This window comes from Colius striatus, chromosome 7 (assembly GCF_028858725.1).
Source record: "Colius striatus isolate bColStr4 chromosome 7, bColStr4.1.hap1, whole genome shotgun sequence".
NCBI lineage: Eukaryota > Metazoa > Chordata > Aves > Coliiformes > Coliidae > Colius > Colius striatus.
The window spans coordinates 38,342,738-38,357,887 of NC_084765.1; the positions used below are offsets into that span (position 1 = coordinate 38,342,738).

Below are 15,150 nucleotides of genomic sequence, written 5' to 3' on the forward strand. Positions count from 1 at the left end.
TTTGACAAATGTGAAGTTGTTCATGAATTGATGACTTGCTGCTTTATTCCTAAACACATACATATGTACCTACATTTGTATGTGTACGCATGTTTGCACATAAAAATCTGAATATATATGGAAATCAGAAAAATCTACATGTTTAACATACCATCACTCCCTCGTGATGTTGTGGATCTGACATCTAGAGATCCTTTCCTCCTGTCTTTGTGTCTGCAAGTCTGAATATCTGTGGAGAAAATGATATTGTACAATGACCTAAAGTTGTGCTTAAGATGTATGTTAAAGGAACTAAAACTCAGAGAAAGCCTGATGGCAGCTGAGTCACATCTACTACAATGCTTCAGCAGATGAAAGCTCATGAAAGCTCCTTTTTAAACTCTCACCCAATGACACTGTCATGAATCCTGTTATGGTCTCTAACAGAACAGGCCTGTTTTTCCAGAAGAGATCTAACTGTGGAGGGAAAAGTTCCTATCTTGACACAGTGACATGATTGTAGTTGTGAATACAACTTGAGCAATGCACCTGAGTTCACTCAAGTAACACCTGCCAGAAAGAAGTGGTGGACCGAATAGAACAGAAGCTGTCAAACCAGGCAAGGTATTCTCAGTCCCTTACAGACTCCAACAGATTCAGCCTGTGCTACCAAGGCTACACCTAACAAGTACCTGAAGGATAGATGCCAAGGATGCCAATCATAGTGTTGATATGTGAGATTAGGGTCAATAGTAACTATGTTGGTCATCCTTATTTCCACTCACATGTAAATGCCCCACAATACAGTTAAAAGCAATGTAAACATAAATGCCACTAGTATAGAACAGCCACAGCAATATGATGACTAGACTGCATTCTTCTTATTCCTAATTTTGTCACAGCGATTTGCTACCTACAACTAAAATGTGACACTGAATCCAGTAATACCACAATACCAACTTGGGGCCCTATTGCTGCATTTTCAAGGGTAGGTTGCTTTATATCACTTCTAAAACAAATGAGGCAAGTAAAGAGGGTTTGTATTTATTTCTTGCTGTTATCACTAGCTAAATAGTGCTGCTCAGACTATCCTGTGCAGCTGTGGTTTTGAGTCAGATCACTAAAAACAGGCTTTATTCCTTCCCCTAGTACATCCTCTGCTTATCAGGACAGAAGAGATGTGCCATACCTGTCTGAGATTCAGCCTGAACACGTTCACATGTCTTCTCCGCCTACAATTTAGTATGAGACATCCAGTTAGTCAGAACTTTCCCATTAGTTTGTAGTATCTAGGGCTCAAACTAAAGTAAGCATGGCACTATTTTCGCTTACCTTATTGTTGTCATTGCACAGTCTACTAATTGACACATAGTGTCTAATCTTTCTGTAGGCAAAAAACAGTGTGTTAATTCCCATCCAAACCTCAGCTCTAATTCAGTGCTGATACACAAAAAAGGGTAAGAGCAACAAATTAATATAAGACAAATCCTGTTCTGGCAAGAAGGCTCAACTAGGAACAGAAAAACCCCACAGTTCTGCACATGATGGGGAATACAAAATGAAAGCATCTTTGGCAAACACCGCATCCTCTTTCCCTCTGCCTCCTTTCCAGCACCTTGTGGACTATTGTGGGATGTTTCAGATAAGATGTAAATGTGAAACATGCAAAAATGTAGTCCAACAATTAAAACCTTCTGCAGGATTTAGGGATGCAGAAATCAAAATGAAAACTACACCCTTGATTACCAGTCAGCTACAAATGGGCCGAGATCATTCCATAATTGCCTATGTGTGTTATACATATTGATCTTACAAGTTTGGCACCTTAAGCTTAAAATATGTTTTTGCTCTACTGATGGAGAGTGGAGAACATGAATTATTTCCAGTGATGAAATCAACCAAAACCACTTTTAAAAAAATGTATTTATTTTAGAAAGTAACTGCATGAAGAAGCTGCATTTGGCTTTTCCTTCATGAAGACACACCTTTCTAAATTATTGTCTTGGCCAAGTCTGGAAAATAACGTGCTGTGTTTTTCATTCATGTTCATGTTGCCTTTAGAGGGCTTTGAAACTCTCCTGCATGTAATCTGATCCACTTTCCCAATGCAGTACAGAAGGACCCATCATAAATGCACCAGTAACTACAATATACCTGTGTGCTCCAAATGCTCCTTTTGGGCACCAAGTGGAAGTTGCACAAAAATCAGGACATGCTTGAATTCTGACCAGGGTCAAAGCACACAGCGACCTCATCACATAAAACACTTGGCAACAGCCACGAGTAGGTGAGCACGGAGGGACATAGTACAGGTGCACAGTGGAATGAGATGTAGGTCCTGGAGGTCCCAACATAACACACAGAGAGTGCACTTGCATTTCAGGGAGCATTAGAAGAGCTGCAAGTGAGCACACGTGGATCTTTGGCTCCATTTTGGGGAGAATTAGGACGATTTCGCTTTCCCTGCATACAGCATGTAAAGCTGATTTTGCGCCAAGGAATGAAACGCAGAGGTCTGAGGCTCCCTTCCTTGCATGTTTCATTTATACTCAGTAACAGGATAATCCAATGTCTGCTGAAAGCAACTGAACTCTAAACTGAGCCTTAATTCAGACCTAAATCATGGCTTTAGCTTTCACACTTACCCTCCCTGTCCAACGACAGGTAGTATCTTCACATTTTGCTGTACACTATCTCCGTTTTTCTTTTTCGCATAGTACATTCCTTGCCATTCCTGAAAAAGGAATTTAAGTGGAAGGAAGTTCAGATAAAACAGGAAGAGAAACTGTAGCTTAATACTTTTTTTTTTTGTGGAAAGCTGTCTTACAATACAAAACTAGCTTGGATTGGTTAAATTGTGCTTACCCTCAAATTTCTCCCCTGTAATTAACCTGCAGGTCACTGTTGCTGCCAGTGCATGGAGAACTTCAGAGGGCAGCCTGTGAGTGCCCTGACAACAGCCACAGCCCTGCACCTCAAGTGCTGTGGGAATCAGAACCGTGTATTCTCTTCCCAATCTTATCTCAGTGGTGTTGGAGAGTCACTGAAGGGAGATCTGCAAAACTCCCCACAAGAGCAAGAGCTCAGACCAGCCCCTGCCTGGGGCAAGAGTCTCCCTGCAGCTCCAAGAGCACCTGCAGGCTCTGACAGTGTGGGCTCTCCTTTGCCCTGCCCCAGGACAATGCACCACATGGCTGGGACTGCCATGCTGACCTTCCTGGCCCTCCTCCTGACTGCACTGACTCCTCCCAGGACAGGAAGGTCAGTGGGAAACCATTATGCTGACCTATCCACCTTCACTTCTGGACTGCACCGTCTCCTCTGCAGAGTCAGGAAGTCTTATCACTGGCTAACATTAAATATATCTGTGTCTAAAAGTGCTTTGGTATCCTAGCACATTTACGTTGCACACTGTCAGTTCACCCTCAAAAAGCAGCAGATATTTATCCTAGCTTTTTTAAAGCAAGAAAGAGCCTAGAATAGCTGCTGAATTCTGTCTCCCATCTGCTGACCTCTCCTCTAAAGCACACTGCTTTCAGGATCATATTTAAGTAGATAATTTTTGAAGTATCAGATTGTCACTGCCAGTATCACTGGGTTCTGATAAAATTCATAAATGGGAAAAAAAAGGCATGGTGGAAAGGACTGTTTCATTTTGTAGTCCAAAGTCTTTATTTTTTCCTGTGGAAAAGAGACATTTCTCTCTAGTGCAGAGCCTCATTTTCATTGAGACTTAGGAAATGTTCCTTCTCCCTTTTTTATGACACACTTTTAAATGAAATACTGTTAAAACAACTGCTTTTGTTATTTAGAGATTTTAAATCCAAAAGGCACCACCATGGTCTAACGCCCAGCCCCAAATCACCTCCCTGCAGAGAAGCCCACATCCATGCTGTGAAGCAGGAGAGCTCCCATGCTGACACATACAGACACGGCCAAACATAGCTCCAGCACACGCTGGGACAGGGGCCTTTTACCTCTTGCTTCCTCCCAGTCTCCTCACCATGCTGCTGCTTCTCAAACTGTGCTACAACTACCACAGCAGAGATGTATGCCACAACAGTGACGGACCTCCCTGGGTCTCCCCTTGCATGTGGTGCTTGGACTAGAGTTGCCCCCTCATAGGGCTATTTAGGAAAACTCGAAGAAAGCAAAATCTGGGAACCCTCAGTCTCTCCCTTTCACTTGTGGCAGTATCACAGAGGCCAATAACCTTCCAACACAGCTAGTTGTTTGTAACCTGGTGGCTGACAAGATTCCCATCTTGTTGCTATGTTTCCATCCCTAGAATAGTTGGTGTTTTTTTTAACAGATGCATATTTTGAGCTGGGCATCTAATAAATACCAAATTATTACCAAATCACTGATTCCATACTGCACATTCACTTTACACAAACTACTCATGCCAATTGCTGTCTTTCACTTGAGTTCAATGAACTGCAGATCAGGTCTTACAAATGTATGTGAAAATACCTTCATGAGGCACATGACAGGTTTATTTATGTTAGACAGATCTCACAGTCAAGCAGAGCAGAGCACAGGTACAGAGAGAACAGTTTTGCATTTGTGTTGATGGAGCCAGCAAATAAAGACTCCAGCCCACAGAGATCTGCATGGTGACAGGCTGTGCAGAAAAAGAATATGAAAGGCTTTTCCAAGGATCTGTCGGAGAAAAGAACTGCAGATAACAAATTGCAAAGCGAGCATAGTATCTTCTGTGAGCTGCACAAGGAATACAAATGAAGATAAAGCAAGCACCACAAAATTCAATGCTCTCATAATTAAAAGTACGCATATCAATAGTTTCCTGACAACTGGGATGAGGCAGAGACGAGTAATCAATCTCTAACCCAGGTAATAAACCTGGAATACGCCCAAAGGAGTGAAGTCATAGGATACAGACTGAATAATTCCCACATTGAAAATGCATCTTTTTCAAGACAGGTTATTCACTAATGTGCTGTTAGTCAACAGATTGATTTTTCAGCTAGTGGATTTATAAAACCTGTGAAACTGTGGCAGGAAATGTGTGAGGGAAAAGGTCAGCAGAATTCTGAGAAATAGGAGGTCCAAGCCAAACCCCTGCTGGTAGGTAAAGTTCTCCCAGGGACGTTACTTAAACATATTTTAAGAACACCATATGCTCTCTCACAGAGCGTCTGTCAGCAATCCAAGAGAGAAGAGCTACTTCACAAGACAAGCTGTCACTCAGGCTCATCGTTACGTCTACATTACAGCCACACAAGTACAGTGATCAGTCACTGCATGGCCTAATGTGCTGGGATCAAATGCAGAGTAAAAACTATACACAGTAGACAAAATGATTTCACCCTTTACAGAGCAAATCAATGCTGAGACTCAAAACTTCATTAAGAAGGCCATGTCATGCATCTATACACTGAGCACTCAGACATGCACAGTATATAATCACACAGCTCAGCCTTCCTTTTAGACTGGGGCACCTTGCTTTAGACTGCAAAGTTCAGCAAGCAACTTGTAGAAAACAGCAAACCAGAATAAACACAAGATGTCATCAAAACAGTCTCACAGAATATAAGGCTGAGTTAGGAAGGAATTGCCATAGACCTTTATCACAGAGAGTGATTGCTTTCCCACCCCCTCTGTAAAGACAGCTGTCTTGCAAATAATTCCCAAGGAGTGAGAGGAATTGCACGTCTTGTCTGATTTATGGATCCATCTCACTTCAGAAAAAGCAAAACTAAGATAAAGAGCTTTGTGTCAAACTGCAAACATCACAGACATCAAGAATACTAGTCAGAATTGCAGATTTCATCTTAATGGATGTACTTTGAATCACGAAACAGAAGAATGAAGAATGTAAAACTTGTTTTTTAACTACCCCAGTAAGGATGGGTGAAAATGCTTTTCAACAAGGCTGGCTTCTTGCAAATTACAGACAGCTGTAGTAACAAAAAACGAACTTGTGGAGATTTCTTTTTTGTTTTTTTGCTAAGAGAAACACAATGTCCTGACCCAAGAATCTCTATGTACCAGGCAATTAGCAATTTCTGTGCACAATGCCTATGAACTTTTGTTTGGGTATAACTGAACTTGCTGGCAGTGCTATCTATGTCTGTCAGCACAAAGGTAAATGCTGCAAAAGTTCATCCTCCTAAATTCCATTTAAAGATTAGATTTTATGCAGTTTACTTTTCTCTAAAGATAGAAAATGTGGCTTATTATTATTTTTGTTATATTACCATGTGTGTTCCAAACAGAAAAGCCAAACCTGTTGACATGAGAACATCCCAGCAGTAGACAGTTGGCTTTTTTTTGGTATGCTATAACCTACAGTAGCCAATATACAGACTACTGTAAAGGGAAGCAGTCTTTTAAACTTAGGATGTAAAGAAATCACAAACCTGACAGCAACATATAGATCATATCAGAATGATCTAAACACAAGTTAGGCATGTCTGAAAATGCTGTAACATCTTGACACAAAATATTTCAAACTACAGCACCTTCAAAGGACTACAGTATTTCAAAGGTTGCTCTGCACAGCTCACCTCTACCTGCAAATACTTCTGTAAGAATTGAATTTGCAATTCATTTTGTATGTGAATGTAAAAGGCTAGGTAGATTGCATGCTATAAAACATTCCAAAGGGAATTACAAAAAACATGTAAACAGAATATATCCATCTAAACAGCTTAAGGTGTTCCAGACAGACAGGTTTAGATACGTAGTGTTTCATTAGCCATCACAGTTAAAAGTCCTAGAGCTAGGAATAAAATAAGTGCAAGGAAAGAGATGGATTAGGGTTAGATTTCTATCATTCATACAGGTAAACATATTTCTATTATTAAAGACATTTTTATCAGCCCACTAAAATATTAAAAAAATGAATCTTTTCCTATCTTGGAATTTGATGTTTTAGATTTAAAACCTGACACATCCAACGTATTTGAGTCATAACTTAATAAGTAGTCCTTGCTACCATCAGCTTTGTATTACACACATTCACTGGAATAATTTTAGTCAGGCAACAGAGGTGTGGAGCACCATAATCCAAGCTATTGTTGGGATCTCTTCCAAAAGGCCAATACATGAAGAAATGAGTGATACATTCTTGTTGAAATGCACATACAGTCTGCACCCAGCTAGAGTGCAGCTTTTGTTGATGAATGCCTGTGTTAGTATCCTGATTTACAGAGCATGACTCATCACAACTTTGCATCGCTGCTTTTGCATCACTGCCTAGATACACAGACTGCTGTGATTCATTTTAGCATCTCCCTGCTCTGTGTCAATAACGTGCCGCTTCCCCGCGTTCCGTCAGTGTGACCCATCCAGCTATCCTGACTCAGGCCTGAGCATGGCTGTGACGCAGCTACAAATACACCAATTCCCAAATTTCTCTGCCTAACCTCCATAATCTTCTTCCTGTAAGGTACTATGATGTGTTCAATGACATCAGACCCATTTACCCCTCATTGCAAAACTGGAAATGAAAGCTCCTAGATGGACGCTCACACTACAGCCACAATAGTCCCAAAGGAGCATCATGGAGCTACCAGGCAAACAGTAATAACCTCTCTTATAACCTCTCTGTAATAACCTCCCTTGAAGTCAACTGCACATCCTCACGTACTTCCTTGGTGCATCAAACATTACTAATGGAAAACCATTAGACAGCTCCCATGTTACCAGAGAATAAAAGACATTGGCAGCTGACACTGCCTATCCCTCTCAAGTGATACTGCAAACCATAGCAAGTCCCTTCTTTTCATAAAACATGTACCTCTTTCAAGCAAGAAAAGAGAAGAAAGCTCTTAAAAAAACCAGCATTTTTTACTTCTTCTTTGAGTGAGAAAGTTGTACATGCTACATGCCTGTGAAGCTGCAAGTTTTATTAATGTCCAGGGATGACACATGACACGTTTTACAGGTAGCAAATGTAAGTGATACAACATCATTACTCACCTTTCCTATCTTTATGCAGGAATTAATAGTATCTAGGAAATCAGCTTTTTTTTCATTTATAGGCACTTCTGTTAATTCCTTTCCTATTAGTTCACCTATTTGATAGCCCATCATTGTTTCAAAAGCAGGATTGACATACTGTGAAATAAAAACAAACAAAACTCCATTCAACAGAATGCTTAAAAGCACAGCAGAATCTCTTTTTTACTGTTTGCTAAACTAAGGGATCTCCTTCCAAGCCCCAAATAAATCTCTGTATGTGCTACTCCCAGAGAGATGCCTAATTTTTTTCCATTGTGAAGCAAACCAGGAATGGCTATGCTAGAAGGGTTGTGCATAGTATGTGCACGTGAGCAGAGAGGGAAACTGTATCACATATGCACAGTTTAGACAGGCAATACGAATTCCTGAAAAATGAGCTGTCAGTTCTCAAACCTATAAACCTTAAATCTACCCCAGTGTTCCTGAAATTGACAACTTAGATGGTGAGACACCATAGGAATATTAACCTTATTTATTGACAAATTCATCACCTTACTGTGTCTAAAAGGCAAAGCAACAGTATTACCCTGTCCTGGCAAAGCCCAGTCAGGCAGACTGGAAGAAGTGGGATCTAATTAAGCAACTTCCTCACTGAACTGAGTTCTGCATTTCACTGCAATTTTGTGGCCCTTGACCAACAAAACTGAAGACTCTGAAGCTATATGAAACTGAAACTATAGGCCACATCTTCACCACCCTCTTGCTAGCTGAGTTACAGACAGAGATCCTGTGGTAACAGCATCTGAATGCCACATAAACTACAATGTTTCAGAGTATGAATAGGAGAGAAATGCAAAGGGTGCTGCCCTGGTATGTGAGAAAGCCCTGCCTGCTGGAGCTCCAGGACATGTTGGTTCTCATGTTCTGGGGCTGTGAGCAGATGGACAAAGTTTGCCCTGAAAAAAACATATTTCACACCACATGTCGTCTGAGAAAACATATTTAAAGCAACTTCAGGATGCGTTCTGTTATTTCTGTAAGAGGGATGAAGAAGGCACATCCTTCATTGAAATTGCCGTTGTCAAGATTTAGGTCAAGAGGGTACAATTTATATGCATCTTGTAACTCCCAGAGGCTTAGACTCAAGCTCTTCACTGATAACAAAATCACTCCTCACAGCTTTCATAGCTAGAGATGGAACCAACTCTCAGATAAAGATGATGTTTTTCAGTACTGCAAACCTAAGCAAAATTTCTTTTTTCAAACAGAGGATTTGTGATGTATCCTCAAGAGAGGATTACATTAAAAAACTGTTGTTCTGGGAATTCCAATGCATCAAACAGTATCAGATTAAAACAAAAAAAAAAGAGAAAAAAGTGTACTACTTTTATTTAAATATCAATTTGATTTGCCTTTCAAGGACATCAGATTAACACACAATATTTTTGGGAAGGAATGCATACAAGTCTGTGGCTCTGTTCATTCATGATATAAAAGAATCATTACAAAAAATATCAAAACAAGACAGTAAACCTTTATTCATTCAGAAACAACAATGTCCCTCAAAACTGACTTGATTTATGCAAGATATTTTAAATTGGGAAAATTTTACTCTACTGCTAAACTCACTCCAGTCCTCTTAGAAACATTAAGTTAGGCTAAATTCTTGTACTGTAAGAAAGAAGAAATGTAATCATGGATGAGGCAAAATACAGTCAGTCCATAGAGTCATTTTCTGTACTTATAAAAATAACTGGAACAAACCTGTATTACATGGTCTTCACTTGTGATCTCAATGGCTTCTTGACTTTTCTCTAATGCTGTGAATAATGAATTACACGCCCTGGAGACACACACACAAAAAAAGGGCATCTAATTAAATTTAATTCTTATTGTATATGACAATAAGATATCACAACTCCATACTGAATAAAGGTGTACTTTAAGGATTAACATATTTTCTTCAGCTAACTGACACTCTGTAATTTCTATAATTAACTATGCTACACTAAAATAAACACTCTTTTAAGGATGTGCCTGAATTGGCTATTTATTGATAATGTTTTTTGGTAAAATTACCTTAGTTTGAATTGTGCCTGCACTTCTCCAAACTCCAGCTGAATCAACTCATTGTAACAGGCCATTATATTAGAATTTTCAACATATCTCTGCAAATAAAAGGTTAGAAATATTTCATTAATACACATTTCTGTATTCAAAGGTATGAAACTCTGTTTTCTTTTGCTCGATAAAGACCTATGAAGGACTAGATATGCCAAAAATGAACATGTTATAACACAAGCAACATGAAGATTATTTTTTTGGGACAAGTGAAATTCTTCAGGTTATCCCATTTTGTAAAGGTGACAGAGCTTGTGGCATTGAGGTTCAACCAATCTATTTATTTCTGAGTGTCAGCACAATCAATATATAAGATGATCTGTTTCAACAAAGGGAAATGTTTTCATGCTATTTACTTAAAATAAGAGTGAAAAATTATGTGGCTCTCGAGTCACCAAAATTTGAGATTATGATGAGTTCCCAGTCCCAAACTGAATACAAAGAAGAAAGCAAAACCTCCTGACAATTATATGTGTCATTGGAAACAATGATTCATTTTTTGGGGGTTCTATAGCAATGACCTCAGTAATGGTTTTTAAAAAACACCAGGTAGGAGGTTGAATGTTGAATTTTTGTTCCTGCTAAATGGAGGATTGATTATCAAAGCTAAGCCACCACATCAAGGCTGCTAAAGAAATTTTTCTATGCTTTACCATTAGTCACCTTTCCAGGGCTGTGATCCATAAATAATTCAGAACTTGTGTTGGATTACTTATGTGCCCATTGGAATGACTCTGTACACCTAAGTACAGTTATTTCAGGCTAGCGTTTCTGTATTAGGATCTTACTACACGTATGCAGGCAAGTGCAAATGGATTGTGATGGGATAGCAAAAAATCTGGTGAACATGCAGCCAAATACTCTGAATCACATTGTAAAATATGCACATTTTTGTTCCATTGTCAGATTAATGCAATGAGGAATCCATTTAACTGATGCACTAATAAGCACCTTTCCTGCTTAATTGGACTAGTTGCCAAGGAACAGATTCAATGTAATACTTTTCAGGTGCCTCCAAGCGCTAGATAATAGCACTTGACAGTGTCTGAAGCCTATTTGCAGATGTGAATTGGCATCTGATAGAAGATATTTCCCACAGCACGTTCTGGTGCTCATTGCAAGCTGCTGTCTGGCTCTGCTGTAGTCACTAGAGACAATTTTGTCAATGTCATCCTTTCAAGCAGAGCAGCACATGATTACTCTGAAATAAGTGTATACAGTAGAAAAGTCTCAGCATCATTTCTTGTAATCCTGAGAATGTCCACTTACTTTATTAGCATTATTCAAATTCTACTGGTGTGTGGCAGTTCAGAATTGGACATATACATACATATATATATAAGGATGAGCAGCATGAATGAGATTTACAGGTTGGATTACTGACAGAGAAACTTCTGGATGGTTTCTTACATGACAATTTTGGAATGTCAGAGCAACCCAGTAGAGCATAAAACATACATACCCTTGTGAAGCCAGCAGAGATCAGGGGCAATATTGACGACTCTTCACGATCAGCATGCCTTTCAAAGAAGGATGATAAAGTCAGAGATTATTTCTGTAATCAACTGAGATCCAACTGCACAAGCCATTGATGTCAATGGCTGTACCCCAGATGTCACACTAAAGGCTAATATGGCTATTAGCTAGACTGTTGGACTGTTTCTTCTTTTTGGGTACTGGATGCTTTGTTGTCTGTAGTCAAAAACGCACTTGAAAGTCTACATGGCTAAAGTTTTAAGAAATTACTTGGTTGGGCAACTCAAGATGTCTGAATGAGGATGGATTTTCTAGTGTTGCCTATGCAGTGCCTTCTAGTAGGTCATTTGCAGATGAATTACTCCTAAAATGAAATACCTGACTATTTTTTTAAACCTTGTCTAGACTGTTAGAAGACACTCCAACACATGGGAATGTATGGCTGGAATATGGAAGAAAGGCCATTATGTTAAGTTGCTGTAAATGAACAGATGGAAACTGGTCTAGTTTAGCAGATGGCACAATAGTTTTTATTTATGTGTGAAATTTTGAAGCTTACAGCACCTCTTGTTTTTGTTTTCTGTGCACTTATTTCTTATGCGTGAAAAGAATGATGCCTTCTGAAGTATAAGCTTAGCCCAAGATTAGGCAGACAGAATAGCAGCTGTCAGGAAAATCTCCCTATTCCCAATGCCAGCTATCTAAGAATGCTGCCTCCCAGAAGCACAAAGAAAGAGGACAGACATTCTGCAGGGAAAAAAACCCAACAAATTGAACTGCAGGAAAATCAGAATCATACGAAGGAGGAAAATGAAGAAGACCCTCCATATGTTACTGGCTAAATGTCAGGCTTTTTCACAAATATTCTTGTTGCAGCAAAAAAGGAAATGTGCAAAAGTTCTCTATCTGTGTAATCCTAAATGGTGACTTGAGAATGCTTGTGTTTAGCACATGGGAACCTGACCCAGAACTCAGTCCCAGTGGAAGTCAAACTCACTTCTGAAGTTTCCAGTAATCAGAGATACTAGAGACACCTGAAAAGCTTAAGAACTCAAGTTTCTGAGATATTGTCACCACAGGGCTATTATCTTGTCCCAACACAAAACGTGAACATTTTGAAAGGACAAAAATGAACTGCAGGGAAACCTCTCTTTTGAGCAACTTCCTAATTGTGAGTCAGCAAGTGCAGCTTCCAAGCTCTCCTCACTTTTGAGAGGAACTGCTGGCCCACAGAACCACTGGTGCCTTTCTGATGTCCATGAAGAAGTACTTTACTATTTACTCTTTCAGTCCTTTTTTTTCCTCTTTTCTTCTGTATTAGTTTGATGAGAGGCAATTCTGACTGTAGAAGCAAGTTACCACTGTCAGAAACATCCTGGCATAAAAGCATTAAAGATTATATTCACCATGGAATTACTTTAAATGTTTAATTAGAGTCTTTTGTTCACAGAGATGGTGGTGGAAAACAGGATTTTTAATGGGAAATTTCAACAATTAGTTTTCAGAATAAATGTTTTCTGAGAAATGGACATTCCCAAAACTGTACTTGGAGGAAATTACCTTCCATTTCTTAATTTCAGATTAAATGTATGGCATTTGCATTCCTTTTACATTATTTGATAATATATCAGTAATATTTTCAGATGGAAAAGGAAAAAAGCATATGCACTGCTTCACTTAGATGTCATAACATAGTCTATTTTATTATAAAAACTTCTATGGCCAGATGCACCTTTACAGAAGTGATGAAATTGTTCTACGCCTTTTTTTGTAACTTAACAGATTTCTGTTTGTGCTGAGATAGATCAGACTGAAAGACAGATCAAGAAAGGTTCAAACTGGTATTTCTATTAACACCAAAATACAAATATCTGAGGCACTACCAGCATTCTGTACATGATGTTGTGGAGGTTATTTGACAGGTATTCCTAAAGCCTCCAGTGATCAGGAGAAGGGAAAAAATCAAACCAAACCAAAAATTCCAAAGTGAGATCTCTTTACTAAAAACTGTGAATTACAAATCCTGTCCCGCTCCTGTGGTAAAGGACATTGAAAACTCTACATGGTGTAACACATTATCACTAGCACAGTAAGAAGTTCCAATTCGAGTTTCCTAATGTAATATTTACTTTTCCAGTGCTAAGATTTACATTTTGTTGATTATGTGTAAGTAAAGATATGAGTATTTACCTTCGTACTACACCAATAATGACTGTATTTTCTGAGGGTTTCGTTGTTCTGATAGACCTTGAAATAAAAAGCAAGATCTTTTAACATTTTAAGTTCACATAACTTGACAGAATCTTCACATGGTACTTTTCTTAAAATGTCTCTCTTAAAGGATTTAACAACAAAACAGAACTCAAATCCCAATCCAGCTGGACCACTAAGAAAGGAGAATAAATTTAGCAGTGTCTGAGACTCCATGAAGAAAAGACACAGAGAATGTAGATTAATCTAAACCTCAAATACTCTCAGTGGGAGAACAGGAAAAATTCTCCTCTCTGAAACAGCATGTAATGGACTTATTTGAAGGACTTGGCCTCACTCATTTCAGAAGCATTTTACTTTTTTTCTGGGCTGTAGTGGAAAAAGTGTAACAAGGAGAACAGCATTGACTCTAGTCTTTGCCTGACAAAGATCTTATCTAGTTACTTCAGTTTAGCAAGGAGAAGAGCCTTTGTCCAGTGCCCTGTACCCAGGGTACATAATCTGACCCTAGCCCCCCCACCTCAGATTGTTATTTCGTCTAGACACATTCCCAAGGGGTATTTCACTGGAAAGTCACTGAAGCAAAGCACCACTGCTTGTCAAGTCTCTGGAGAGACTCAAAAGTAAATCCTTTTCCCCTTTTTTCATACTTTGTAGCAGTCTGTGAATGTATTTTTGGAATCAGTTTGCAACTTTGCTCTTCATAACAGATTTTCAAATGTGGTAAGTATGGAAACGTGCACACAAAACATTGCCTATTTGCATCTGGAGTTACTCAACAGCAAGTGACATTTAAAACAACTCAGAATAATAATGAAGTGACTGTATTCATTAAATTACTTGGTGGCACATGAGATCTATGCAGTTAATCTAGTGTGCAAACAAGGAACCAGGTATTTGGGAAAAAAAATACCCCAAAACACTTCACTATAGCAAGAAATTTGTATGCTGTGGCTCCAAACCAGATTGAGATTCAGATATCCCGGCACACAACCAAAAATGTTGCAGCTATCAGATGTAGAGCACTGAGGTAACATATTTTTATGCTGAGAGTGGACATCTGTCCAAAAAAAAGCCCAGAACATGTGATAGATTTTATAAAAGGATCATCTGGAAGCAAAAAAACCTTTGATGATGTGTTCACAATATAGTTATGCATTAATTACACTACAATAGTGCTTACCTGCATAATGCTTCTGCATCAAAGTATCTGGAATGTCTATGGTCAATAATGATAATGTCATGATGTTTATCAAGAAAACATTCTAGTGCAGACTCAGGTGTCCTGGCAATGTTACATCGAAATCCAGCTTTCTCACATGCCCAACAGAATCCATTACTCTGGTTATCTTCTTTGGCAAACACTAAAAGTACCTGGGTTGAAGACAGACAGTGAATCACTACAAATGGGTCTCACATATACAGCAGATTCTG

At 39.0% G+C, this 15,150-nt stretch overlaps 1 protein-coding gene across 1 annotated transcript in view; it reads right to left on the minus strand.

Annotated features, from left to right (window-relative positions):
• The window catches only part of PDE8A (phosphodiesterase 8A), a 126,867-nt gene that overhangs the window by 19,109 nt on the left and 92,608 nt on the right, over positions 1–15,150 (minus strand). The window contains exons 4-13 of the mRNA XM_061999732.1: positions 14,900–15,090; positions 13,696–13,752; positions 11,492–11,549; positions 9,988–10,076; positions 9,673–9,751; positions 7,927–8,064; positions 2,625–2,713; positions 1,312–1,363; positions 1,169–1,211; positions 152–229 (exon numbers count right to left, since the gene is read on the minus strand). Coding sequence (XP_061855716.1) covers positions 152–229; positions 1,169–1,211; positions 1,312–1,363; positions 2,625–2,713; positions 7,927–8,064; positions 9,673–9,751; positions 9,988–10,076; positions 11,492–11,549; positions 13,696–13,752; positions 14,900–15,090 — 874 coding nt within the window. The remainder of the gene's footprint in view (positions 1–151; positions 230–1,168; positions 1,212–1,311; positions 1,364–2,624; positions 2,714–7,926; positions 8,065–9,672; positions 9,752–9,987; positions 10,077–11,491; positions 11,550–13,695; positions 13,753–14,899; positions 15,091–15,150) is intronic.